This window comes from Netta rufina (genome assembly GCF_964035555.1).
Source record: "Netta rufina genome assembly, chromosome: 1".
Classification (NCBI taxonomy): domain Eukaryota; kingdom Metazoa; phylum Chordata; class Aves; order Anseriformes; family Anatidae; genus Netta; species Netta rufina.
The window spans coordinates 109,163,264-109,188,056 of NC_140123.1; the positions used below are offsets into that span (position 1 = coordinate 109,163,264).

Here is a 24,793-nt window from a genome sequence, read left to right on the forward strand (position 1 = left end):
TGTAAGTCACCTTAAACTGTCTTTATCCTGTTCAGAATGCAGGTAACTGAGAATTGTAGTAGTTTCACTGAAGAAATTACCTAGCTGTTTGGATGCTTCTTATAAGCATCTAAGACTTGATCTTAAGATGCAGCTGACTTGGATAAATAATAGATAATGTTGTACTGGTAGTTTCTGGGTCCCAACTTCTTCAGCCTTTTCAAGGCATTAAGCAAGCACAGAGAAAATGCCTCTGTTAGTGAGACTGTCAACAGCTCTAATAATGGAGTTTGCTCTACTTCTTGGCACATGCATTATCCAAAGGGCAAGAAATCTGAAAAATGTAAAAAGTCAAAAGCAGCTTGCTATTGAGCATTGTTCTCTAAGTAAGCTAATCAAATACCTTTGCAGTATTTCTCAGCTGAAAACGATCTAGTCTTTTCTTGTTAGATTGCAAGCCAGAGCATGAAGGAGAGTAGTTATGACTGATTCTGGAAGATGACCAGATGATTAAAGGTAGAAGAAGTGTATTTCTACTGACACCATTGTTTCTTCCTTTGATTTGCTTTAGCAGGGTTCAAAGAGAAATAGAAATGCACTGGAATGAAGGTAAAACTAATCTCCAAGGATTGTTACATTTTTCTTCCATTTTAGAAACCTTACTAAGCACATTCTATGAAATCCAATGATACCTGAATTTATTCTATAATTACATTAATAGGTTGGAAATTCAGCGAAGTTGAATTATCCACAGCATCTATGTGACACAGATGTGAAAGATGCTGCTTAAGATGTCTTTTTGAACTGATCCATGTTGCTAATTGCTTTATCAATGTGAAATAAAATCAACATGTATCTGTAAATTGGCTAGAATACTGTTCCCCAGCCAATTAGCCAAAGTTTCATCTACAGTATTGTGACCTTCAGATTTTGTTATTTGCTATAATTTTACTGAGAAATTATGTTATCTTTAAAGGACTCCAACTGATAAATACATCGGCAAATCTAATATGTTATAATCTATATGGTAACTACTAATGTGTTACCAAGTTCTTTTCTCTGCATATTTAGCATTACCTGTGAAAGTAGACTCAATTTCACTGTTTCTGACCTGGTACTGAAGTCTATCAGGATTTCAGACTAATTAAGAGATCATCTTTCTTTCTGACCTATGGACCGTGTTGGAATCATGACCAGCTAGTGATAAGAGCAGGAGTGATAGTTTGACAGAAGCAAAACTATGGAATTAATTTCCAGTGAGAGGAAAAAATGGCCTCACCACATGCAGAAATAGAAATAGAAAATGTGTGATTTCGAAATATCCACAGTGCCACCCTAGCCTCCTATCCATTCTTGTATGAAGGTAATCAAATTGCATGACTCGGAAGAAGAAACATGATTCTCTTTCCACATACGAATAATAGAGATTTTGTAAATTATTAGACCAGATACCATGTTAGGTACCTAGTAGATAGGTCAGGCATCAATAGAATTGATGTGCCAGTTGAGAAATGGGCAAACTATTAATACAGTAACAGACTAATGAGTACAGAGATCTTTCAAAAGAAATACAAGGAAAATGTTTTGAAACGGAGTATGAAGGCTGAGAAAACTAGACAAAGACAAGTGACTCATTTAACAAGAATAGTTTGTGGGTTTTGTGTTTGTGTTTTGTTTTGTCGTTTTCATTTGCTCCCTTACAGATTTGTATGCACAACTGTTGGCAAGTGATGTAGATAATCTCTGCAGCATTTTGGTATATTAATTTCATTAAGAACAAAGCAAAAGGCCTTCTCAATTATATCCAAAAACAAATTCCCATTAAATCTGTTTCAGATTTGATGATATTTGATGACATATACTGCATTCAGAAAGTTGGAATCTGAAAATCAGAAGGATTGTTTTGGTTTCATACGTATTCAATTTCTGGGAGTTTAGCATGACCTGTAGAGTACGAGACATCTTTCTGGTTCCAACTAGCAGTTGCATTATTCCCACGACAGAGAGAATAACTCTAACATAAGGAAGAAAATGTTGTTGAGTGAATCTCAGGATGGCAGCAGATGTCAAGTTAGTGTTGTCAAAACATCTGCAAACTACTCTGGAGGATTTGTTTTTTTGTTGTTGTTGTTTGTTTTTTTCTCTGTTCTTCAAATATTTGACTCCAAACACTGGTAAGATGTAGTCACTTTAGAGAAATAAGATTAGAGATGCTGCAGTCTGTCTACTTTACTGAAGTGGTCCAACTGTCCCTTTTCCCCCAGTGTGAAATGTGGATATTTCTTCCACAACAGTGTAAATTTTTAAATTTCTTTTCTCTCTTTGATTATTATTTAAAGTTTTTGTTGCATGATTACATATGGTCATTGCATTGTTTTATAGGAAAAAAAAAAAAAAAAAAACTTTCTGTGAAGCTTTCTGTGACTGTGCAATGAGACAACTTTACTCCAATGGTCACCAGCCTCAACAATTGCTAATGAATGTAGCTGAAATACATTAATTGTCTTTTACTCATAATAACCTAAAATATGCAAAATATCAAGGTTGCCTGTTTCTGAGTCAGAAAACATTCTGAAAGGAAATCTTTTCCATTGAAAGAGAGAATGACAGGTAAACGAAGTGTGTCTGCTTAGAAACAAGTATTTTGTGCATATTTTTTTCATATGTTGCAAATTAACTACATCATATTTGCTTGGAAATTACAGAAAACTGAAATACTGTACTTAGGGCATATTGGAATTTACAATGCAATTATTTTTCTTGCTGCATTTTTATAAGTGCTTGCAAGGTAAGAGTGCAGGAAGGAGATGCCAGTGGTAGTATTCTTTGTTACTGTTTTGACATATGTTTATTTCCCAGAAGTCAAATATATATTCTGCTTATTTACTGTTCTGGCATCCCTATACCATGCAAAAATGTAAGCATTCATACTGTTGAGAAGGTAGTGATTCTGTAAGGAGGGTGAAAATTCCCAAGAAGAAGCCCAAAAGGTCTGCTGGGCTTCTTAAAAAGTGAAACAGAAAAAAAGGAAGAGCATCTGGGGAAGGTTCTGAAAGAGAAGGCAGAGGTAGGAGTGGGGCTAGGAAATGATGCTAGTGAGGAAAGAATATGTAGAGTCCACAGGGGCAAAACTATCTTTTCTGTATGCACCTAGGCTGTCTGCCCACGGCAATACAACTAATAAATAGTACTCAGAAGCTACCCGTGGAATACAAAATGCAGCTTAGTATAACCTTCTTAAAAAGTAGAGGAATAAATACCATCGGCTTGAGTGCAATACTGTAGCTGTATGAGATGCTTTAAACAGAAGCCTGTTAACTCCTGTGGGGAGCTAGAAATATTTACTGCTGTATGTATTGAACAATGCTTGGACATTTCAGTATATAGAAGTCTGTTTGTTAGTGTGTACCAAATTGCAAATTCATGCAGTTCTACTTTTTGTTTTCAGCAATTAATTGAATAAGAGAGAACATTTTATGTTTTACTTTTTGATACTTTATTTCCACCACTGCGGTAGAACCTCCGGTTAGTTTGAAACTGGTAAAATTGCCCTGTTTGGGGCAATTCTGACTGCAAAGCAAAACCAATCAAAAATCTTATAAAAAGCTTTTGAAGTTCATATCCTATAAGTAGAAAATAATAAAGTAGATGAGCTCACTCTTCACAGGTAGAACTCAGATCTGCTGAAATGTATTGAATACAGTGTTTTGTAAATAAATCACCTTCCTTTCCACACTAGCTCTTTGAGGAGTGTCTTCTCCTTCAAGCTTTTGCTTTCCAGTTTGATCCCTTCCAGTAGCTGGCTTCTGTTCAGACTTCACGGGCTTCTTGGCTCAGCCAGGCTTGGCAAAGTTTACTTTGCCACTCAAGAGACCACTGCTCCACTCAGTCTGTGTGCCTGGAGATTGCTGGCTGGCTACCAAGACTGCTGCCTTCTCCCATGCTGCAGCTTGCTCATTTGCTCTCTGAGGGAGCAGTCACCCTCTCCCAGAAGGTTTCTCCTGACTCAGAGTGCAAGAGCCAGGACTATACAGTCTGGCAGCCTTCCTTTCTCTGATCCAACTTCACCCTTTTAACTATATGTAATGAACAGAAATGGAAACAAACCAATTCTGGCATACAACACAGCTATCAATTTCACAGGAGCAGTTTGTGGCTTTCTAAACAGGTATAGATAAAGATATAGATGGAGATGGAGATAGAAGAATGGACTTTGAAAGTAAGAATCTAAAAAATCTCCATGTATGTGCTAGCCTTGTCTAAACAGCAGTGGTACTTTTTTATTTATTATTATTATTTTATTTATTTGCTCTCCAGTCTGTGTAGATTTGAAATTTATGGCACAGGTTATCACTTGCATTTAGACTTAGTACCTATAAAAATGGCAAACAGCTATCCTTCAAAAGAGTATTATGTTGGTGCTATTTTTGTAGCATTTTTTTTGCAAAGTCTCCATGTTGGTATTTCCATTACAAACTTCTTTTCCATGCTTTCAATAAATATTCACTCCAGGCTGCAACAAGGGATATCTGATCTCAGCTCTCAATCAGTGGTTATTTTTACCCATTTTCCAGAAAATTGATTGAGCTGATGATTTCACGTTGTACAAAGGTTAAAAAAGGTGTGGAGGGGAAAAAAAGAGGGAGGGTAACAGTAGGAATTTAATCCATCCAGTTGGTTTGTATTTCAATTGCTGCTTTTTCTCTACCAGTAGATTAGAAGTGGTTTGCTACTGGCATCATCTGTAGACTGTGCTCTAGTGGAATTCATCACACTTCTTTTCAGTGCCTGAGATTCTGCATATCACCCCATCTGTAGGAAAATATTTTAACAGTGAATCTTTATCATGAGGCAATGGCAATTGAAAATCACAACAAAATAAAATGTTATGTAAGATGATATACTGCATTATTTTTTACACAATTTCTGCCTCAGGGAGGCAGAAGTCACAGCTTTCAAATTATGGAAGGCTAACGTACTTTTTTGTTTTGTTTTTAATTTCCTATTCTATTTTCCAAATGATGGGTGTGGGAATCAAACTATTTGGAAGCATTGGGTCATTTTGAAAGTAATTTTTTTTGGAAAGGTCAGTAATGTGAAATGAACTACCATTTTATGTCTGCTCAGCTTGCATCTGACTAGGATTGAAATGCTGATAAATGAATTCTGAGTTTCTGTCTACTTCCTCAAAGATAGCAACAGCTTCACTGTTGTGGCTAGTAAAGCCACAGTCATCAGCTTTGCCTGCTATTCTGCATTGATAGGAGCTTGCTTCTGTGTATTTCTAGTTTTCTTGAGCATCTTTTCCTTGGTTGTTATATCTGCATATTGGCAATACATAGTTTTTCATTTTGTGGCTTTTGTTTTGCCTGCCTGTTTGTTTAATATTGCCCCTGCTTTTCATCATTACATGCATTTTTTATTACATATTAAATAATTATTTACTTCTGCTATGATTGGCCAGAAGATGTCTCAGATATGTTTGGAATGTGTCCATTACACACAATCTCAATCACTTTGATGTGCCCTGGAGCAGTGCATTGCATGCTTGTGTGTCAGGTCTGCTTAAGCTGTCGCCTTTCAGTCATCAGACCCTGCAGAAAGTAAGTCAAGCTTTAGGTGACCTACCCTGAAACAACCAATAAATTCATCTTGAAGTCATTGTAAAGAAACCTGAATAGTAGCCTTAGAAGACAACCAATTTAAGTGACATTTTTGCTGAATCTCTGCTGTAGCAGCTTATTTTGGTGTAAATCTTCCTTTGTTGACAGTACTTGGGGAGTCTTGCAATGGGTCAGAAACATCCAGATTTAGTAGCAGAAGAAACACAGTAAAGCTTCATTTTTTATCATTGGACAGATATAAATGGTAGATGAAACAAATTTAAGAGCCTTTGGGGACTTTTGAAAGAGGCGAATGAAAACAGCCTTAGGGACTGTGCATCTTGGTTCTTCTCACAAATCAAAGCATAGGTCTCCTGGTAATTATAACAGTCCCATTTTACTTTGACTATTAAAGACTTACTATAAAAATAGACAGGAGATTCAAACACCGTCAGGTCAAAGATTTGAGTCTAGCAGAACTTCCTGAGTTATAGAGGCTTTTGTATTGTTCATGTAGGAGAATTACAGTGTTTACTTCTGATAATAGTATTCTTGTGCTGCAGAAAGAATTAATTAATATATGTGGATTCCTGAAACAGCTTTATTCCAAATAAATTGAATGTTTAGACATGTTTTGACTGTTTGCAAATAGGAAATGTGGGTTAATCTAAATACGAGCATTAAAATAGTTAAGAATTAAAAGCTTTAGCTGAAGTGTCATTTTGAATTGAAGTAATCTCTCTGTTGTTCTTCCCGCTGTGGTTTCAGGCAAACAGCATTTTGTTAGGAATGGTTTTCTGATAGAAGATCAGATTTCTAGCCATGATAAAAAAGTATAACCACTATACTCAACCACCTCAAATAAAATAGAAAATATAGTTTGTTAGTAGATGAAACAGATATTCATATTCTCAATATGAATCCAAGTTTTTAAATACTTGCAACAATACTTTTAGAAAGGAGTCATTTTAGGCACTGAACAAAGCTACCAGGTGGCAGAAATCAGTTATTTTTGTCAGAGGGAGACCAAAGGTAACTGTTAAGTCCCTTCGATTTTCAGGTTTATATGTATTACAAGTAAGTCAGTTCACAATTCAGAAACTTGCTAAACTCTTGTGCATTGTTCCATAAAGAAAACAAATTACTATGCATAAAGATAACTGTGTTCATATCTCTGTATTATTTAGTGTGACTTCACTAGGATAGTTTACAGAGCTTCTTGTGTAATATACCAAGCTTTGCTAACGTTCTGCTTTATACCTTATAATATTCATTTCTGTTTTTCAGCTCTGAGGGACAACAGAATTGAGCTGGTTCGAGCTTCATGGCATGAACTGAGTATCAGTGTCAGTGATGTGTCTCTGTCAGATGAAGGGCAGTACACCTGCTCTTTATTTACTATGCCTGTCAAAACCTCCAAGGCTTTTCTTACCGTTCTTGGTAAGTATAAATAAGCAAGCATATCCACGTTAAAGAAGCAAGTGGTAAACTTCTAAGGCTATGACCAATAATGATAAGAATGAACTCTTCTAAAGCTTTGCAGAAGAGATATGTAAATATCTGATCTTGTGTCCCTGAAACTTATAGTTTCATATGGCTATGCTGAAAAATAACATGCATCTTACTGTTTGTGCTGGGTCAGGATAATGAATTAATGAGCACACAAATACCACAGTATGAGTGTCCCTCAAAATGGATTCAAACTCTACATTCCAAGCACCATAAGTGTGAAGAAAGCACATATGTTCATCTCCTACTTTATAGGGCAAAGGGAAGAAAATGAAAAAGCATGAAATTAAAACAGGCTTTAGAGTTTTATAGTCTTTTCCTGAGTTGTGCATTTTCTTAGCTTGCTCTGCTTTTTTTTTTTTTTTTTTTTTTTTTTTGCCACATAGAGCATATTTTCACTGGGTTTGCTGCTTGTTTTATGCTTTATCCTCTAAATGCTCTGCTGTTTTCCCCAAAGGTTATAGATACACATAGAAAAGCAATAGATATCTAGAGATGCCCAGGAAATAAAGTTTCTGCTTGAAGCTTTATATGATTGTATGAATGTCAGTAGCCCAATCAGCCAAAATTGCTATTGTTCATTGAAACACACCTGCGTACCTAAGAGGTTATATGATTTTAGAGATTGACTTTATTCTTTTTTCCTTTTTCTGTCTCTGAACTTGACTCTTTTTTTCTTTTTGTTTTAATTTTATATATAGACAGGCACACAGCTGAATTTAATAGGACTAACGTAAGATGGTCTCTGTACCAGTAATATTCACATTAATCCAGCCAGGGAATTGGTTTTGTGCATAGGATCTGAAATACATCTCCTTTTTGGTCCCTGTGAGACTGTTTTACAAAAATCTTCACAAGTTTGTCGTTAAGGACAAAAAATACACTCAGAACAGAATAGCAGAATATTCTGGAATAACAGCTGCTTGAGGTTAATCTTCATTTCTTTAGAGAGGCATCTCATGATCTAAACAACAGATGAGTAGACCGGTTCAAACTTTTAAATGCTCAAAAGACATAAAAATGCATTACAAGGGCAGAACAAACATATAGCCCTCTTTTATTAACCAGAGTAACTTGATCTTCCATGGTGTGTAATTACATTTTCCCAGCATCAGACACTTTCCTTCCAAGATGCCTGTCTTTTTTCATTTTAGAATTGTAATTTTCTGTTTTGAAGTAACATTTTAAAGTCTTTCCACCTGAGAATTATATATTTTCCATTGAAATGTATCCTTCTAATTGTTTTAATCAGATAAACTATCTTTTTATGTACTAATAATCTCGTTATTTATTTAGTGTCAAGGTATTATAGTAGACACCACTTTGTGTCCTGAAAGATTGGAGTGGATTTATTACAGAAATGTACTCTGTGATAGGTACTGCTGCTTGGTTTTTATGTACATAATCTGTCATTTTGGAAAAGAGATGTAAACAAGCCAAATTGTGAAATACAGGGCACAGGATCAGGTACTGTGACTGATCCTTTTATCTAGCCACTAATATGAATGCATCAAAGTGCTTCAGATGCAAGTTACAACAATGACATTTTCAGAGATTTTAAAATTGTACTCATCAGTATCATTTTAAAGTAGGTTGTTCTTGTGTTTTTGCAAAGTCAAATGGATTTATACATATAGTGATGATTTTTTTTTTCTAAATGCTATTCATAAATTTGTTTTAAATTTTCTATGATTGATTGAAAAACAACCACTTCCAAATTAGTATGATGTATATAGTATTTTGCGATCCTAAGATCTTGGATTCAGCTAAAGAATTCTCCATAGCCAATGGACTTGTGATTATACCTGGGTTTTTTATTTTGTTAGTATGTTTTCTGAAAATAAAATAACTACTGTGTTTATTTTCATCTTCCTTTTTCCCTGGATTTTGTATTAAAATCTTCATAATTCATGCCTAAACATCAGTTCTGAACTTAGATCAGTTCAGCTTTTTGTTGACCTGTTTTTGGAGTTGTACTGCCAATGTACTTTAGCATCCTGCTTACTGTGCAGACCAGTTTAAACCTTGTAATAAGTCAGACTAGACCTGTATGCAGAATATATTTAGATAAGATACAAATGATCTTCTTTCCTTAGAAAGATTGATGCTTTCTTGCTATTTATTTATTTATATATTTATTATCAACTAAAGGTCATGTTGGTATTTTATTTACATTAAGAAACACTGGCATTCAGTTTTGATAAAAGGCAACTAATTACTCTATTATCAGAATTTAGAGTACATGAAAAAAATAAGTTTGAAGTGGTCATATATTTATGTTAGCAGTTGAAAATATCAGAAACATTTTGCTTGTTTGCTTGTTAGGTGTACCTGAGAAGCCACAAATTACTGGATTTACTTCACCAGTTATGGAGGGAGAGAGGATGCAGCTAACTTGCAAGACATCTGGTAGTAAGCCAGCAGCTGATATCAGATGGTTCAAGAATGACAAAGAAGTTAAAGGTATTTGAAAGGACTCCCATGTAATTTGATCCAATTGTCAAAACTATACATTGTTTAAAATTATATTTTTAATTTATATTTGTAAAAATAGTTTAATAGTTTAATATTTAACTGTCAAATGAATTAGTGATAGTATGTAGATAAGGAATTGATTATGAATTACTGTAGTGGACATATAATCAACATTTTATTTGTATCTTCCAGTGGTAAAAAATGATGTATTGGGTTGCTCTGAACTCTGTTCAGCATGTTAAACTTAATGTAAATGTTTCATAGACAAATGTTTTATGTAATTACTGTTGTCACAACAGTAACACTCACCTCAGATATTTTACCTTTTCATTTCTTTTTACCTTTGTCATATGACATATGTCTGATTTAGTCAGTTGCCAGTTTTATGTTATACTACCCTAAGTGACTGGGTGAGGCAGAACTGTCTGGAGGAGATGGGAAAGTGTACTTCCCATGGGGAGTTATGGAGTCTGCTCAGGTAAGGAGTTGTAGCCGTTCTTAGCAGTCACTGGGAAATTTGAAGAAATTGCTATATTATATTTGCTATATTATATTTTAAATCTGTTGTAAAAACTTTGCCTTTCTCTCAAATGACGTGTATTTGAAGCTAAACCAGCAATGTGGCCATTTGGCTCCTTAACTAATTTGCTCTTCTCAGCAGATCCTAAATGGATGTTTGTTTCTTTTTAAAGAGGGGCTGGGGAAGGAACAATGTTGATGTATGAAAAAGAATGGTGAAAAGGAAAAAACAGAAATAAGAGGAAAGCATTGAGCACATTCATTTCAGTTTAGTTTTCTAGGTCTTCTGAAGAGCACATTGCCATTTCACAAAGGTTAGAAATAAAATAACCTAACCAGTTTGCAGTGGCATCAGCAGAAGTTACATTAGCTTTGTGCACTGTAAAAGGTGAAATGATAAATCTGAGAAAAAGATATGAAATTATATGCTAATGCAGCTGACATTAAAGGTTAGGAGTTCGTCTGTCTAGCACCAGTAAATCCAATTGTGTTACAGTGTATTATACATGGTGCAAAAGAATATAAATGATGCCTTGAGTTCAGAGTTGCACCAAAGGGGAAAAAGGCATTCTAAAATTGTAGCTCTATTGCTATTACTCAAAAAAGGAATCATCATGTGGTAAAAGAATACTGTTTCATAGAGTAAGTGCTAGTAATAAGAGAGAGTGAATGTGAAGCACTGAGTATTGTACTTTTTATGTTAGCATTCTGTCTCTCATGTGCACCAAATTAACAAAAGAATCTGCAGTTTAGCATTCTAGTTACCTTTCTAGAAGGAGACTATTAAAAACACAAATATGGGAGAAGCTAAGTATGCATTTTTTTGTATAAAACATACATTTTTTCAATAAAATTAATTGCATGCTATATACAATATTATGAAAAATATTTATTTTTAAGTTTCAGGAATATTTTTATGTATTTTCTTTCTTTTTCTAGGAAAATTGAGTTTCAAAAATAAATAAGATAATAACAGTTCATTTTGTCTCAACAGATTAAGATATTTTGAATTAGTTTATATATGTTAATATACACAAAGTATCTACAAAGGCATTGAACATTTTGTCTTCATAAACCTATAGTCAGAAGCTGGAAGTTTTTTAGATAGCAAAGCCAATTCATAGTAGAAGTTGATTTTAAAAGTAAACAAAAATTATATTTGCCTTGTAAAACAGCAGAATTTTCACTTTAAAAGATCTGTGTTCCTATATGAATGCTGTAAGCATGCACTCTTATAAATGACTGACAATGAACAATGTATGACAGACATTCTAACACTTTCTTTTATTATTTTCATTATCAAACATCTATACCTATGAGCTATAAACTAGTGTTAGATAATCTGAGTGTGTCTGTATGTATGCCTATCTGATAGACATAGAAGGGCCCCATAGTAGGCTTTTAGAGATCAGATGACCCAACCTCTGTTCAAAAGTTAGATCAGGTTGCAAAAGGTCTTGCCCGATTTGGTTTTGAAAAGTGTGCAAGACAGATTCCAGTCTGTAAGTATTTGAAAGTCTTTACTGGGGATAATTTTCATTATATCTAGATATTTCATGAAGCATGATCAGAATTTGCTGTAGTGTAACTTGTGTTCACTGCCCCTCAATTTTTGCTGTATATGTCCAAGAAGATTTGGTATTTTTGTTCTCTATTACTATGCATTAAGTATTTGAAGATAGCAATTTGTCTTCTATTCATCAGGTTGAATGAACCCAACTGTCTCCAACCTCTCCTTATACGTTGTCTGCTTCAGCCACTGACCATCTCTGTGGCTCTTGACTGAACCCACTCCAGCTGGTTGATACATCTTCTTAACCTGTAAAGCCCAATTTGGGTGTCTTACTGTAGATGCAGCCACACAAGTACTGAACAAAGAAGAATAACCATTTCCCTTGCCTTCTTGGCTATGCTATGTGTAGTGCAAAGCAGTCTCTTTTTAGCCTTCAACCCTGTATAGACACACTGTTGACTAATTTTCAACCTGTACTCACTACCCCCAGTTCCTCTTCTCTAAAGCTACTTTCTGTCTAGGCATCCCCGAACCCATTTGGTTATAATCATAATCAGAAAAGGTTCCTTTGTAGTGGAATTTTTTAGCCTTTTTTAAGGAGAGGAGTAGCAAGAAAACAAGTGAAATAGGCTACAATAGACATATTTACAAATTATTTTAAAACCCTATTACTAGGGTTTAGTTAAAAAACAAATTATTCAAAAGCCCTAGGTAAGTATTTTGAAAGCTAGCATGCAGTAACATGCCCACTGCTTGATCTCCACTGCTATTTATATGGGCTTACATTGTTAGCATATGTTACAATCACACCTTCATCTTAGTATGAAGAAACACCCAAGAAGATACAGCTGGTAAAGTGGACAAGCTAAGTAGTTCTGTTGATGAGGTTGTCAACAGTTTATAGAATAGTTGCACCATCTTTTTTACAGAGGTAATTAAGGGTTTAATGCCTCCAAATAAGAGGTGTCCAGAGAAATTCTTATAAACATCCACTTAGGAAATCAACTGTTTTTGTTTTTCTGAAGGATTAAGCATCCACAGCCTCTCACTGAAATGAAAGCTGTTGATGTTTTCAGGAGCTGTCTGTCCTCTCTCTGAAGTCAGTAAGCAGTGGCGTGTGTACATTACTTAAAAACAGAAAGCTATCTATATACATGTAGGTGGTTTTTATTCCATTTTGAAACCTAACTCTTGGAACAAAATCTCATATGTGTGCTTCAAAAACTAGTGAAGACATTTGTTTTTTTGGTTTTAATAATTTTGCTTTAGTCCTGGTCAATATTTCTCTCACCTTCTGATCTCTAAATATTAATTGCCACCTTGGCAGAAATTGAATCTCTTACAGCTTAGCAACCAACTAACAAACAAAATGCTTGTATGCAGGAAATTTCTTAGGGAAAAACAAACGAAAACAACATAACCAAACAAAAAAAGAAATTTTGTAACTATGTGATGTCTTCATTTTTCTGGAGACAATGACAAAAGGCCATCTTTCTGATTTCAGAGGTATTTTTAATCTAGAAGAAACCTAAGCCATTTAAGATTTGTTTTCTAAAATTGATCTTTCATGGAAATTTTATGTAGGTCATCTTCTTCTCTAATGGGATTTAGTATAATTTATAAAACTGAAACCTCTCACGTTTTGTTTTTCATTTTTTTAGGACACAGAGGACATATGCAATCTCGATGTAATTTAAGATATATATTTATGTATTTACACATTAAATACTAAGAGGTGCTCTATTTCTATTTTTTTCTATCAATGTTAGTATCTATACTTTGGTTTAGTTTAATTCATTAATTAGCATAATTCTAGCCAAACAGAATAAACAATGAATAAAGTAAGCACAGGATTAATGCAGGCAATCCTTAGTTCACATGGCTTTAGTAATATTCATATGTTGCATTACTATGAAAGATTATAAGCACTGGCATAGAAAATTTAATATTTAGTGACACTGCGAATACATAAGGAAAGCAGGGGTGGGAGGAGACTGCACTTTTCTGAAGAACTGCAGGGACAGTTTATATCAGATTTGGACCTAAACAAATGAGAGAATGGTGAAAGAAATTGCCCTCTGAGTGCAGTATCATGTTACCAGTTTTGAAATTTTTGATTTCAATGTGTATCTCCTCCTCTGATAATAGAAGAAAATTGTGGAATAACTGCAGTCTAATTACTTGTGGTTTAAAGGGATCAATATAGATAGAAAAGGTATGTTTTTTCAACAAGTGTGATAGACAATGTAACTGTCTGATGTTGGACTGTTTTTTTTTCTGAAAATACTCAAAACAAAAATGTTTGCTTGTTTTCTCTTTCAGATGTTAAATATTTAAAAGAAGAAGATGCAAATCGTAAAACATTTACAGTCAGCAGTACACTGGATTTCCTTGCAGATCGCAATGATGATGGTGCAGTTGTAAGTTGCAGAGTAGATCATGAGTCCCTAAACTCTACACCTCAGATAGCAATGCAGGTTCTAGAAATACACTGTAAGTAATACACATTATATATGCTTGCCTTTATAGCTTCGTTTTGTTTTAGAGTTTCTATTGTAGGAAAATTATAAAAATCTCTGATACAGTGAGTACTGATAACATCTTTATGCCACTTTTTTTTTTTTTTTTTTTTTTTTTTAATTTCAGGAGTAACTCTAAAGATGTTAGTGAGTGTTTACTAGTGAAAATACCAGGAGCTAAGTTCCTGGTTTGCTTTGAAAGATGGTAGAGAGGAAATGCATTTGTCTTTCTTTGTTTATCATTGTAGCAATATCAAAGAGGGCTTTAACATCGATCATAGTAGTCCAAGACTACCCTTGAAAATATCTGAAAACTTGAAACAAGGGTATGAAAAGAAGCAAGTTTTCAGCCAGACTGCTTCAGGAACTTTGAATCCTGCTAATGAAACTCTATGTAATTCTGGAATAGCAAAAGTCTAGGAGGAAGAGCCCTTTAAAATGTATTTTTAGGACTTGTCTATATAGGATACTGATGTAGATATGCTCAAAGTTTGAATGAGTCTGCCTATGTATCTGTGTGCACTACTAGAAAGTCGTGTTGTCCTTCAAGTCACTTTTCTCACTTATAAATTATGAGACACTCAGGAGAACATCTTTTTCACCATCAGATGACATTTTCATATTCACTTGCATTATATCAACCATTCTGCAGTGTACTGTTACATGGGCTTCTGTAGAACACCTGTACTTGTTTGTCAGCTGAAAGAGACATTTGCAAAATATTGTCAGAACAAGTGATGGGGAGAGACCTTTCATAGATCTGTTTCTAGGGTAGGTGTAACCAAAGGAACCTATTATAAAGCAGACAAGCTTGTCCATAAGGCAGACAAGTTTCCAGTAGTTCCCAAGACACCATGTCAAGGACTGCTGGCATGTATAACTTATTTCTAAACAGAGGAATAGTTCTGTAAGTGTCTAAGACTTGTAGCATACATAAAATGTGATGGCAAAAACACTCCATGCATAGAAGCTGACAGCATTGCTAAAAATGCCATCTGCAAGAAGTCTGAAATGATGCAGATGTGGATTAGTATCCATAAGTATGTGTACTGAAAATAACTATTTTCTGATACATTCTGTGCATCACTTTACTGAGGGAGATCAAAGCCTTTCTTCACCAAATGACTGTTAAGCACCTGCCTCTCCTAAAATGTTTTAATGACATCTGTACTAGAGACGTGAATCCTTAACAGCTTTATTTCCATGAATTCTAAATGCCATCACCATCAGCCACTGATCTGGTGCATGCTATCACATCCAAATTGCTAGCTCTTCTTCCAGTGCCCTGCTCAAGATGTTGGCTCTACAGGAGATCTACCAAATCGAATGACACAGTAGATACAGAAAACAGTATGGTACAGTATAATGATACAGTAGATACACAGGGGGTTTATAGGGGGTTTAAACTGAGTCACAGTGGCTGCAGTATAATGTGATTCAAGGTAAAGGAAAGCTTCTGATTTATGTGAGTAACATAAGGCAGAAAAGCCTTTCTGTCATATACAAAAGTCATATACAAAATTTCCTGAATATACACTGTTTTTCCCTTTGCACCCTAGGCAGCAAGATGCTATCTTACTAAACACCAACAGGGAGCATCTTTCCCTTTGCCTGTTGCTTCTTTTTTTGAACAAGACCCTTCTCTGTTTTCTGCACATTCACTGAAGTTCTTCAACAAGGACAAACTGCACAGGGTGTTTACAATCCCTGATATTCTTTATGTGCTATGCTGCCCCCTCAGAATGACAACTTACCAAAAGCCATAAGGCACAATTAATTATTCTCTATCCTTCCTGGTTGCTTCATTAATTTTCCACTAACCAATTTAATGCTCTCCAGAACTAGTATAGAATCATTACACATTACACATAAGTGAGAAATGTGCCAAAATATGCTTAGGTTTAGAAGAGAGGGTAGGAATGCCATATAAAACCATGGAGAAAGCAGTATTTTATTACTGGTGACAAGGAGACTAAGAACAGTCTATTGTCCTTTTCCTTACCACTTACAACTTCATGGTCAACATCTCAGCAGTCTTACCTGGGACAAGGTTTTAAAAGAAATTTTAGGAAAAGAGAAAGATGATGTGGTTCAGCAGAGAGCCTTGAAGGAAAAGGTACAGAAGGGTGATTTGCTAGAGCAATCACAAAGACCTTGAATGGCTTACATAGCACTGGAACTGTGGTCTTTGATTTTATTCTCCTGCTTGTCCTCCTCTATTGCTCACCCTCACAGCTGTGGTACTGCAGTCACTGGAAGCTGATTTTTACCCATCAATTCATAAGATACAAACATGGTAGAGATATCCTACTTGTATTAATAAGAGTCATGCTCACAGGACCCAATGTGTGAGATGATCCAATATATCCTCAATACCAGCTGACAGCAGTTCAAAAATAGTGCTGACAAAACAGATGAATTAACAGGACAACATGCGAAACATCATAAGAATTTGTTAATTTGAAGTCCTCTAGTTCCAAAAGTCACGCTGCCTAAAATCACAAGTAGTGTGGCATTGCTCCATAGGGCATTTGTTCCAAATGTTCCAGTGTACTTCAAATGAGGAGACAGCTTGGAAATAGTATGATAAGCAAGTATCTTAAATGGGTGAAACAGAATGGTACAGATGGATGTTAGTTTGCCAAAGAATGAACACAAAATTGATTTGGTATCACCTGCTAGAACTGCACTTGGTTTTTAAACACCTTTCTAAAATCTGAGGAATTCTATCTGTAGATAGCTCCTTACCAGTGCATCATGACAGGTTAGAAAAAAAGGGCAATAATAAATTGCCTACCTATTTCTGTTGTTTTCTGCCCTGTATAATTATGCTTGAAAGTAAATAATAATGATAATAATAAAAATCTTCTTTGTTTCAAGCAACTATCCCCTGATAGTGGGCAAAACAAATGTGGCTTCATCAAAATGCAAAAAAGATAAATATAAAAAATAAAAGCAAATTAAAAAACAGTAGGAACTGCAGTATTGTGTTTGTATCCAGTAGGTTAAAAAAAAAAAAAAAGGCAACATAATGTTTGGAATGACAGGCTTTTTTTTTTATTTATTTTTATCTACTGAATGATAGAATAAAATTAAATCTGTCTTAGGCAATCAGACTATATGAAACAGGTATTTATAATGAGTCCACAGAGGTCTAGATGCTTTTGAATCCACACAACTGCTTAACTGCTTTTGTCTTTAATAGGAAGTACACTTAAGAATACTAAAGCCAGTAATGCTATCAGCAGTTATGCAATGCTATCAATATGCAATATACTTCCCCTCACACAATCTTGTTGTTGTTTTTTTTTTTTTAGTGTGATAGAGCAATCAAATCAGCTTTCACCAGTAGTATGACTGTACATTAAATTGAGCTGAGAAGTGAACTTAAGAAAAAAAAGGTGGTAGTGGTAGTGTTTTTTTTTATTATATATGTGTGTATTTGCATATATGCATATGTAATAGTAATACTTTCTGAGTCTTTCTGCTGCTCTTTTATTTTTTTAATAGTCTGGTCCAGAACTGGAGATTATCTATATTACTTACAGCTTGACCAAAAGAAAGGTATCTTAAAGGAAATTGGGATCAGTTCTTGTTTTCACAGGTCTTTTCAAATTAATTTTGCAGACTTCAGATCTTAAAATAATATCAATGCTATTGGGGTGAGCATGCTCTACCCCAGTCCAGACTGTGAGATAATTAGCTTCTCCAATCTATTGAGCTTTATTTATCAGTAATTTGTGTTATGTCTCACTTGTGCTTAAGCCTGTTCATCTGTATGTCATGCTCTGTGCACTGCAGGGCAGCCCAATGGCCCAATTGTTTCTCTTGTGCTGAAAGGTTCAGCCATAATTTACTTTCTGCTTGGCCAGCAGAGGTTTGTGGTAGCATGACACTGCTTGCTGAGTTTATTTTTCCTCTGACCCTTACTGTCAACAGTAAGCCTAAAATAGACTCGTATCCCCTGCGGCTTTGCTCTGAAGTTTGCTTGTCAGCCTAGCTGCCACTGATTATTAGGAGGTGCTTCTTGTAAGTGGTAAATACAAATCTCAGAGGGATGTTTTGTTTCATTGTTTACTTCTGCTTTCAAACTAAAATAAGGTGTTCTTCATTCCTGTATTAAGGAATCACAGGTGCAGCACTTGAATTTTGAAAGCTTCTCAGTGCAATATTTACAGGATTGTATACTGTAAGTCCTCATGCACACTCCTAAAAAGACACTTTGACGGCAAATACAACTTCTGGTCCAGATCTGGGAAGTGAGTGACTTCTGCTCATCCTTCCTCATTGTCTCAGAAGCAGCATCTTCATTTTCCTCTGGGTCTTTTCCAAGCAGAAGCCAGCCAACATGTTACTTCCTACTGAACAGAGTGCCATAAAATTACCCAGTGGTAATTACCTTACCTTAGTAAAAATCCTCTGACTACAGTAAATTACCCAGCAGACCTCAGTAAAAATTAATTGTGTAAGTCTGCCCCAGAGGCTACTTTGAAACTTTAAAGTGAAATCAAATCATTTGAACTTCAAACCTAATCATCGTAATTCTAAAATGGCATCTGTGATGCGATTTGTGCTGACGGACACAGGGAAATTTTGCTCTAAAACTGACCACACTCCCAGATGACAGCACTAATAAGCTAAATATGTGTTATGTAAAGAAGTGTCTAGAGAAGCAATTTTGAGTAAATTCTATATTGGCAGACACAGATGTGCAGTGAATTGTCAGTCTGACAAGTCTATAGCCATAGTTAACTTGTTTCTATAGGCTATTCTAATGATATTTGTGTGATAGGCTGTTCCTTCATTTGTGGGTTGTTATTAGATTCTTTTGCAATGAACGTCTGAACTTGGCTTTAAAATTAGGCAGCTATTCCAAGAGATTGTTGGCTATTGTCTGGGAAATACAGCTATTGATTTTGCATTAAATAAACAAAGCACTTCAAATGCAGGAGGCCACAGATAAGCAAATCAGCAATGTACTTGTGCAGCCATGTAGAAAATTGTGTGTGCGCATCCGTGTGTGTGTTCAACGACAGGGTATTACTGTGATTTCTAGTGTATTAACAAATGGAGGTTTCTCTGACAACAGGATTGGTTTAAAATTTTTGCTGGTGTAAGGCAGAGTAATCTTATCAAAGAGGTACATTAGCTGATGCTCACTAAGAGAGTTATTCTCTCACTAAGAGAAACTGTTATTTTTACTTGGCTGGTTTCGTTTTGTTTGTTTGTTTTGTTTTGTTTTCTTGTTGTTGGAACGCTATTTCTACTATTTTGCATTCAGAAAGGAAGGTGTTAAGTGAAAATATAAGATATGATTTATACATATTATAATATGCAATATATGAAGTATATATGAAATGAGTTATTATTTCATAATACTATATGAAAATATTTCATAAGTACTATATGAAATAAGTTATTACTTTTTAAAAGGCAAGAAAATGGTCATACATGGTGGTCATGACTGTTAGACCCTTTGTCTATGGGGAATGACTAAGAGACAGTTCCACGTGAGAACAGTCTATTGAAAGAGGGGAAAAAAAAAAAAGAAAAAAAAAAAGAAAAAAAGCTTTTTTAGATCTTACTGTTTAATTCTGATGAATTAGTTACATTTTTAAAAATCTTTGGTGACTGTTCAGGGTGACCATATCAACTATGGACTTGCTGTTTTTTTTGTAATTCAGAAGAGGCAGTTGTGTGCTCACACAAAAGCACATGAAGTTGGACATCTCTTAGCTATGATAAATTCTGAGGGGAGATGGACATTTTTCCCGGTTAACTACATCTGGTCTGTATTGTAAATGGGTAGAATATGTCCCATCTTCATTTTATTTCAGCCAAGTGGTGGCTGAGGTATAATTTGAGTGTTTGGGAATTGTGGTACATCAGAGACCTGTGGAACTTGAAGCAGGTAGCCAATATCTCAAGCTTAAGCCTTCTTTCAGGAATACCAAGATGGCACAGATAAAGCAGAATGTTCTTTGGCACGGCCCATCCTATTGCACAATATAACATATGTCAAGGAGACTGAGCACATGGCTGAGGAAATTTCCCATTGAAGCAGCAGAGTTGTCCACAAATGGGTGTACTCCTAATGCCTTCATTGGCTTTAATACTTCCTTCTTCAGAGTTCTTAGATTCAGCTCTGAGAACCATATATATTTATGATGGGTTTTTGTTTGTTTTGTTTTGTTTTGTTTTGTTTGTTTTTAAAATCCTTCTAAGCTCATATTGGAAAAGCTACACACATACCTGAGTCTGATCCATCTTTCTGACAGAGAAGGACTGTCTCTCACAATGATAGAATAGTCCTATCCTTTGGAGGTCAACTCTTCTCCTGGAGAGATGTTCCTTCTTTTCTCTTTCAGTTAAGAAATTCTGCTAGATTCCTGTTTTCTTGAGAATGATAAAATTTTGAGGTCTTAAAGTTGACTCCCTGTTCTTCTGAGACAAGTTCAGTCTTTGTACACCTTCAGGTTTCCACAAAAGACTCACCTGTGATGACATATTCTTCTGATGTTTACCCTAAACAGTTTTCTTTGTTTGTTTGTTATGTTTTTGTTTGTTTGTTTGTTTTCCATAAATCACAGTGTGAACAGTAATGTGGACAATATAGCATCTCAGTGGTATTTCAGTACTGTGGTGACCAACCTTCCATTCTGTCTCCCTTAAAGGAATGATATTTCCATACTTGACAATGTAAAAGACAGTTTTAAAAATAGTAATAATAACAATGCAAACTGAAAGATGTAGCATTCCCTACAAGTACAGCTCTTCATATTGAATGAAAAGTAAATAAGAAGTTATTCTATTTAATTATTTAGCTCAATAATTATGTAAACACTATGTTAAAAAGCTAAATTATCTTGTTTGAGCTTTTTGTATTAATGAATGTGTGAAACAAATGAAACATAAAGGATAGCTATGGTAAACAGTAAAGAATAATATCTATGAACAAGAAAGTTCAGTGCCACAATTTACATTTTTAAATGAGATCAATTAGGTTAATGATGGATGAAAATAAGAAATCCATTATTTAAATGCAAAATAATTCAAAAACTTGTGGGTCCATTTACTACCAAACTTTCATCTTTCAAAGGGGATATCTAGTTCAAAGGGTTAATGTACAATCCTGACCTTTCCCATCTGGAGGCTTATGTTCAAATATGGTTTACAAGTGAAATCTAATCTCACATAATTTATTTCTCGCTAAAATCTTTTATAGGGAAATCCACTGAGTTGCTCATATATTCTGCATAGAGATTTTAAAAATATGATGTGGGCAGGTTATTCCACTTCACTGTAGATTGTTTAAGGGAGGCTCAAGAATGTTTGAAAGGAAGTTTGGGAGGGAATGTTTAATAAAAGTAGTATGTTCAGCAAATAAACATTAAATATAATTGTTTCAGAAGAATAATCTTTTAGGCACAGGAAAGAGACAACTTGTGGGAAAGGACTGAAAAGACAGAGAAAATGACTACACCGGGAAGAGGAGCACAGGAAGGTCACCTCTGAACCAGTTACAAATAAATATTTGAACAGCATAGTACTTTGTATGTGGAGATGGTAGCTTGGGTCAGTGTGGTGACATTCTGGAGTTAATGAGCACTGGTGGGCTAACAACTTTTGTCTCTCTGGAAGGGCTAGAACCTTATAGAGCACACTATAGGCTTTTGAGGTTGTGTGGTCAATTTGTTCATGTCTGGCCATGAGCTATTGCCATCAGTAGAAATGCCCACAATGACTCAGTCAAGCCACTGAAGAATATTCTTTGGTGATCATAAAAAAAAAAAAGTTAGTTCATCTAACAGGTTTTTGAAGCTCCTAATCTAAGCAATGATCAGTCACTGAAAAGTAGTTAAAAACTAAATAATTTATCTGCATTGTATTTCATAGGATTAATGCCTATATGGATGTAATTTATATTAGATGATCTGTGTAAGAAATATGTAGTGGAAGATTGAATTTACAGAAAAAACTAAAAGCAAGTTTTTAAATACATTTATTTTAACTGCTTTATGTTGCATTGCACTAATAAGACAATAAAGACTGAGTGGCTGAATGATGACAATGCAGTGTCTGAGAAGCTCCAAATCAGGTCTCAATTTCAGAAAGAATTTTTCATGTACATGACTAAGAAAAATTAAGCCCCATGCATCCTTCAAAATATACTTAAGATATCTTCTTTGTTCTTTTCTAGCTTAGACTAGGTATTATTTCAAATGGTATCATCTTGGAAGGAGACTGAAAATTACACCATCTTTATAGCTCAAACCCCATGTTACAACCCATCTCACTGTAACCTAGTGACAGAAAGTCAAAGAAGTCCTTCCCTATTGAAGAGTTTGTAGGGGTAGTTTATTTCCAAAATTAATGACTAGCAAGCAGGTGAGACAGCTTGGAAGAAACATGTATAGAGGTTATTAGTAGGACTTTCCAAAGGAGAGAAGCTTGCCCTTCTTCAAAACATGATATATATTTATAAGAAACGAGTCAGATTTTCATGTCCTGATACTAACACTTAGTGATTTTTTATAGATTAAAATTTTACAGTGCCCACTGTCTGATAGAAATGTCAGAAAAAGGCTTGAAGGGGGATGCTGAACATCCAGAGCTCTTATTTATTCCTTCAACAGTTTTGAATGTGCTGCAATTCTCAAGCCATATTCAAGATAATTTAAGTCAAATGCGAGAGAAAGCTGAAGGCAGTAAGGAAAAGAAACTGAGGACACAGAAGAGAAAGTTATATCAAAAGGTCATACACTGACTCAGACTCAGGCATTTCTTGAAAGTTCTTGATTTTAGAAGGTTGGTGGTTTTTTTTTGTTGTTGTTTTTGTTGTTGTTTGTTTGTTTTTGTTTTGTTTTGTTTTCTCTAGCTTCTTCCTTTATTTCTCTTAGGTGACATTAAAAAATTGAGAAAACGGATACATGTGAGTAAGTTGAAGGGAGTTATCTTTGTAAGATAATAAAGATCTTAAAGGGAACAAAGGTGTATGTCTGAAGAGGTGAGCAAAATGGGGATTACTTGGTCTTAAGAAGTGGCATAACAGAAATAATTAAACAAAATAAAAGTTGTGAAACTAAGCTTCATCACTTGAGTTCCAAAGTTCACTTGATCACTGAAGAAAACAGAACAGAGTTGCCAATGACAATATAATTTCTGCCTTGTCATTCCTGTGTGTATGGGACTTAAAGGATAACTAAGAACCCAGTGACCCCATTCTGCAAAACCATACAGTGGGGAAATAACACAGGTAGTGCTACTGGTATTATTTTCATGAAGTGGCACACGCGTATAACTGTGGTGAGAGTACCTCTCTTTCTATCACTTAGCTCAGCAGGGTCTCCCAATATAGCCAACATTACGCTCACATTTCTCTCTCAGTTTTAAGACCAACTACAAAGCAGGTAAGAACGATCAGTGTTGTCTTTACATGACAACAGGAAGTATAAGGTTTTAACAAATTTTAAGTGGAATGGAGAGGAGCTGATGAGTTTTGGTAGTGTACCTCCATCTGCTCTTTCACCTTCACAAAACTGCAAGCCATGCATTATGCTCTATCACATATTAATCTTTTTTTTTTTTTTTTTTAGCAATTGTGGTGAATGATTATGATATGACTGATAGCTGAGATGTTGAAAGAGGTACTATGAATATTTCTAACAAAGTACCAGATAATCAATTTTTATGGAATTAGTAACTTAAAGGGTTTCCTGCCAGGTTGGTACTTGAGTTCAGGCACTCATGAATTACAAGTGTCAAGAGGGAATATTTCACTGATCAAGCATTTTTTTTTTTTTTCCTCCACACTGGCATTTGGCTTGTTGTTTTGTATCTAGGAGAGAGTTTTTATAGTTTTCTGGTGCAAGCTGTTACTACTTTCTTCTTCAACAAGCATTGTTTTAAACTAAATTGAAAGAGATGAGATAAAGGATGACATAATAGTCATCAAAGAATCTCAGATAACAAAGGGACTATATGCTGGTTCTAGTCTTGCTTGACTGTAGAGTGACTTTTAAAGGAGTAAAAAAAGAAGGTATGGGAATATCCATGCAGATATGATATGAAGTATTCACCTTTATCAAAGCAAAGTATTTCAAAAAATATCTTAAAGCTTGATTTTGTAGTGTTGTTGAACAGATTTATTGAAATGAAATGCAATTGCCATGACACAAGACACATTTGATCTAGATCGTCTTTCCCACAAATACTACTAATAAAATAAAGTCAGATGCAAAATACTTCTTTCATCTCTTTAAGCAAGGAGTAATTCATTATATTCTGAAGGAGAGCATTGAAGATACTGTATTTCCCAGGGTAATTTACAAAAGTTTATCAATGCAGATTTGCTTTGTGAGTGCCTATTACAAAGCAATAAGGCACAAGCAGAAGCCACGCTACTTGTCATTTACAAAAGAAGCCCAATTTGGAAGAATGCTGATTCACAGCTGTAGGATACAAGCAGCTGTTAAGTGTAAAAGCTATTAAAAATGGTGAGTACTTTCACAGAGCTGATTAGAGTACTCCTCTCTCTTCCTTCAGATCTCATTTGGGATAGCCAATTTTATGTTTATTTTTGTATGTACTAGAGTGGTTTGTCCTTGGAAATTTCTTTAAATTTCTCTTTTTTTAATTTTTTTTTCTAAGTCTAATTTCTTAGGTTTGTTGTAGTT

At 34.9% G+C, this 24,793-nt stretch overlaps 1 protein-coding gene across 2 annotated transcripts in view; it reads left to right on the forward strand.

Moving 5' to 3' along the window:
• Positions 1–6,982: 6,982 nt before the first annotated feature.
• CADM2 (cell adhesion molecule 2) overlaps positions 6,983–24,793 on the forward strand; it is a gene marked incomplete at both ends in the record, with an annotated part of 129,723 nt that continues 111,912 nt past the window's right edge. For both annotated transcript variants that reach the window (XM_084281674.1, XM_084281675.1), the window contains 3 exons: positions 6,983–7,022; positions 9,417–9,554; positions 13,921–14,091. In XM_084281674.1, coding sequence (XP_084137800.1) covers positions 6,983–7,022; positions 9,417–9,554; positions 13,921–14,091 — 349 coding nt within the window. The remainder of the gene's footprint in view (positions 7,023–9,416; positions 9,555–13,920; positions 14,092–24,793) is intronic.